This window comes from Perca flavescens, chromosome 5 (assembly GCF_004354835.1).
Source record: "Perca flavescens isolate YP-PL-M2 chromosome 5, PFLA_1.0, whole genome shotgun sequence".
NCBI classification, from domain to species: domain Eukaryota; kingdom Metazoa; phylum Chordata; class Actinopteri; order Perciformes; family Percidae; genus Perca; species Perca flavescens.
The window spans coordinates 39,443,329-39,448,328 of record NC_041335.1 but is presented as its reverse complement, the minus strand read 5'-3'; the positions used below and the strand labels follow the sequence as shown (position 1 = coordinate 39,448,328).

At 41.4% G+C, this 5,000-nt stretch overlaps 1 protein-coding gene across 1 annotated transcript in view; it reads left to right on the top strand.

Moving 5' to 3' along the window:
- Positions 1–5,000, top strand: part of LOC114555160 (rapamycin-insensitive companion of mTOR) — a 51,776-nt gene that overhangs the window by 41,715 nt on the left and 5,061 nt on the right. The window contains exons 27-29 of the mRNA XM_028577349.1: positions 1,759–1,846; positions 3,179–3,271; positions 3,392–3,498. Of these exons, the coding sequence (XP_028433150.1) occupies positions 1,759–1,846; positions 3,179–3,271; positions 3,392–3,498 (288 nt within the window). The remainder of the gene's footprint in view (positions 1–1,758; positions 1,847–3,178; positions 3,272–3,391; positions 3,499–5,000) is intronic.

Sequence of the window (5,000 nt, the reverse complement as noted above, 5' to 3'; positions counted from 1 at the left end):
TATCAAAGAAGATCTTAAACTTTTAAGCACAATTTAAATTTTGAGCATCAAACACCTTCTTTTCCTGCATTCAGGGGAATTCTTCTGCAACAATTTCTGGCTTTTCTGCAAGGTGGAGGGTGGGGGTGTGGACTTGACCAACTGCCACTTTGCTCGTTTGAAAGGCATGATGTCTCTCTCTCTCTCTCATCCCAAATTCTCTGGGTGGGCAAAGCAGAGAAAGGGGAGGTAACCTTGCTCCTTATGACCTCATAAGGAGAAGATTCCTGATTGGTCCATCTGAGCTTTCATTTTCTCAAAGGCAGAGCAGGATACCCAGGGCTCGGTTTACACCTATCACCATTTCTAGCCACTGGGGACCATAGGCAGGCTGGGGGGGGACGACTCATATTAATGTTAAAGAACCTCGTAAAGGGACATTTTCATGCCATGGGACCTTTTAAGGAAGTTATAATAGTTTTTTGGTCACCCACCCCCCCTGTAAATTACACCTGTTCTTAAATGTGTGTCTTACTCAGGGGTCTCCAACCAGTAGCTGGCGAGAAGCTGTCCAGTAGCCAATAGGGTGACACCCCATATTTAAAGTGAGCGAGCTAACTGTGGGCCGTAGACGTGTAAAGTGGTCATGTTTTCTTGGACCCCTGGTGGGAATATTGTCAGTGATGCGTTAACTATGTGGGCTAAAAGAAGTGTAAACCAGTCATGGAGGTGGCTCAGTCCGTAGGGGAGTTGAGTTAGGAACCAGGAGAGTCGCTGGTTCAAGTCCCCCCCGTACAGACCGAAGTACAGAGTGTGGACTGGTAGCTGGAGAGGTGCCAGTTCACCTCCTGGGTAGAGATGGCCCCTAACCATTTTTTACTTCCCGATACCGATTCTGGGTTCTTTAGGGCTTTATTATGTGGTATCGGATCGGTGCGTAAACTCCAGTACTTCCTGATACCAATACCAGTGGTTTAGGCAGTATCGGAGCAGATACCGATAAATCTATACTCCTGGGCACTGCCAAGGTGCTCTTGGGCAAGGCATCGAACCCCCAACTAACATTAGTGTGTTTACCAAGTAAAGGTGTATTCAGGCCTGTGTTCAATGTGTGTGCAACTGTACTAACGGAGGGGAAATTGTGAATTTAAATAAAGGCATTCTTATAAACTTTGACATGAAGTTGGGTTTTTTCACAAGCTTTGGGTATTATACACAAACGGCTTCATTCGGCGTCTGTGTTTTGTGTAGATAAAAGTAAGCGATGTGATGCCGGTAGCTCTCGGACACTTTTTTATTTATTATTTAACCCTTTGTGTGGTCTTCCATTGGACCGAGCACGCAGGTCCTCTCGGTCGAAACTTTTTTTTGACGTTTTTGTCCCTTTTTTCCCCCCGACACTTTTGGCGTTTTTGTTTTTATTTTTTTTCCCGTTTCACTAGACTACCGTGTATAAACACCACTCACACACAACTCATTAGTTTTACACTTACTTTTAGGACTTCATGATCAATAAACCTCATTTATATGAAAGTTCAGAGAGGGTCTACTGTTCTCAAATGCAATTTTTGTGTTTCAAATGCAACACCCAAAATTCAATGAAAGTAGAGATCCGATGTCTTGTTGTACTTGTGAATGGCGTTGTGAGGAATCAGGTAGTTAAAAAGAAATCCATATTTCTAAAACTGAAATTTAGGAAAACAAGGGTTAAAGTAGCCCTCAGATGAAGAAAGGTTGGGGACCCCTGTAAATTACACCTTTGCTTAAATGTGTGTCCAGGTTACAGAGACCAAATGTGTATCTGCCCGTGCACCTGTACGGTCAGCTGGTCCACGATAAGACGGGCTGCCACCTGCTGGAGACTCAGGTAACTCACTGTCTGACTTACTATGTGATGTTGGTCTCCGCATCGCTTCAGACTAGCCTCGTTGGAGCCCTTGTGTGTCTTTATAGTCCTATGACAGTTTATTTGTGTGTCTTTATATTCCTATGCCAGTTTATTTGTGTGTCTTTATAGTCCTATGACAGTTTATTTGTGTGTCTTTATAGTCATATAACAGTTTATTTGTGTCTTTATAGTCCAAGGACAGTTTGTGTGTCTTTATAGTCCTATAACAGTTTATTTGTGTGTCTTTATAGTCCTATGACAGTTTATTTGTGTGTCTTTATAGTCCTATGACAGTTTATTTGTGTGTCTTTATAGTTATATAACAGTTTATTTGTGTCTTTATAGTCCAATAACAGTTTGTGTCTTTATAGTCCTATGACAGTTTGTGTGTCTTTATAGTCCTATAACAGTTTATTTGTGTGTCTGTATAGTCCTATAACAGTTTGTGTGTCTTTAAAGTCCTATGACAGTTTATTTGTGTGTCTTTATAGTCCTATGACAGTTTATTTGTGTGTCTTTATAGTCCTATGACAGTTTATTTGTGTGTCTTTAAAGTCCTATGACAGTTTATTTGTGTGTCTTTATAGTCCTATAACAGTTTATTTGTGTCTGTATAGTCCTATAACAGTTTGTGTGTCTTTAAAGTCCTATGACAGTTTGTGTGTCTTTATAGTCCTATGACAGTTTATTTGTGTGTCTTTATAGTCCTATAACAGTTTATTTTTGTGTTTTTATAGTCCTATAACAGTTTATTTGTGTGTCTTTAAAGTCCTATGACAGTTTATTTGTGTGTCTTAATAGTCCTATGACAGTTTATTTGTGTGTCTTTATAGTCCTATAACAGTTTGTGTGTCTTTATAGTCCTATAACAGTTTATTTGTGTGTATAGTGCTATAACAGTTTGTGTGTCTTTATAGTCCTATGACAGTTTATTTGTGTGTCTGTATAGTCCTATGACAGTTTATTTGTGTCTTTATAGTCCAATGACAGTTTGTGTCTTTATAGTCCTATAACAGTTTATTTGTGTGTCTGTATAGTCCTATAACAGTTTATTTGTGCTTTTGTATAGTCCTATAACAGTTTATTTGTGCTTTTGTATAGTCCTATGACCGTTTATTTGTGTGTCTGTATAGTCCTATGACAGTTTATTTGTGTGTCTGTATAGTCCTATGACAGTTTATTTGTGTGTCTGTATAGTCCTATAACAGTTTGTGTGTCTGTATAGTCCTATGACAGTTCATACATTAATGGGACATCCCAGCAGTGACCCAGAGGGTTCTAACATGCGTCTCTCTGCTCCGGTGTCTCCAGAGTGTGGTACCTGACCTCAGCTACACAGTCCGCTCCCCGATGCTGGACACCTGGGAGGGAATCAAGCAGCTGAAGGCAGCTCTCTGGGCACTGGTCAGTCAGCTGACTCTCACTTCCTGTCTCTCACTTCCTGTCTCTCTCTCTCTGTCTCCCTCCCTCTCTCTCCCCCCCACCCTCTATACTAACACTGGTTCTGTGGTGTTTTCCTTCCAGGGAAACATCGGCTCGTCTAACTGGGGTCTGAACCTGCTGCAAGAGGAGAACGTGGTCCCAGACATCCTGGCACTGGCTCAACACTGTGACGTTCTCTCAGTCAGAGGGTCAGTGGAGAGGCTTTAATCTCAGATTAACACAATAATCTCAATCAGAGGGTCAGTGGAGAGCCTTTAATCTCAGATTAACACAATAATCTCAATCAGAGGGTCAGTGGAGAGCCTTTAATCTCAGATTAACCCAATAATCTCAGTCAGAGGGTCAGTGGAGAGGCTTTAATCTCAGATTAACACAATCTCAGTCAGAGGGTCAGTGGAGAGGCTTTAAACTCAGATTAACACAATAATCTCAATCAGAGGGTCAGTGGAGAGGCTTTAATCGCAGATTAACACAATAATCTCAATCAGAGGGTCAGTGGAGAGGCTTTAATCGCAGATTAACACAATAATCTCAATCAGAGGGTCAGTGGAGAGCCTTTAATCTCAGATTAACCCAATAATCTCAATCAGAGGGTCAGTGGAGAGGTTTTAATCGCAGATTAACACAATAATCTCAGTCAGAGGGTCAGTGGAGAGGCCTTTAAGGAGAGGCTTTAATCTCAGATTAACACAATCTCAGTCAGAGGGTCAGTGGAGAGGCTTTAAACTCAGATTAACACAATAATCTCAATCAGAGGGTCAGTGGAGAGGCTTTAATCGCAGATTAACACAATAATCTCAATCAGAGGGTCAGTGGAGAGGCTTTAATCGCAGATTAACACAATAATCTCAATCAGAGGGTCAGTGGAGAGGCTTTAATCGCAGATTAACCCAATAATCTCAATCAGAGGGTCAGTGGAGAGGCTTTAATCGCAGATTAACCCAATAATCTCAATCAGAGGGTCAGTGGAGAGGTTTTAATCGCAGATTAACACAATAATCTCAGTCAGAGGGTCAGTGGAGAGGCCTTTAAGGAGAGGCTTTAATCTCAGATTAACACAATCTCAGTCAGAGGGTCAGTGGAGGCTTTAAACTCAGATTAACACAATAATCTCAATCAGAGGGTCAGTGGAGAGGCTTTAATCGCAGATTAACACAATAATCTCAATCAGAGGGTCAGTGGAGAGGCTTTAATCGCAGATTAACACAATAATCTCAATCAGAGGGTCAGTGGAGAGGCTTTAATCGCAGATTAACCCAATAATCTCAATCAGAGGGTCAGTGGAGAGGCTTTAATCGCAGATTAACCCAATAATCTCAATCAGAGGGTCAGTGGAGAGGTTTTAATCACAGATTAACACAATAATCTCAGTCAGAGGGTCAGTGGAGAGGCCTTTAAGGAGAGGCTTTAATCTCAGATTAACACAATCTCAGTCAGAGGGTCAGTGGAGAGGCTTTAAACTCAGATTAACACAATAATCTCAGTCAGAGGGTCAGTGGAGAGGCTTTAATCGCAGATTAACACAATAATCTCAATCAGAGGGTCAGTGGAGAGGCTTTAATCGCAGATTAACACAATAATCTCAATCAGAGGGTCAGTGGAGAGGCTTTAATCGCAGATTAACCCAATAATCTCAATCAGAGGGTCAGTGGAGAGCCTTTAATCTCAGATTAACCCAATAATCTCAATC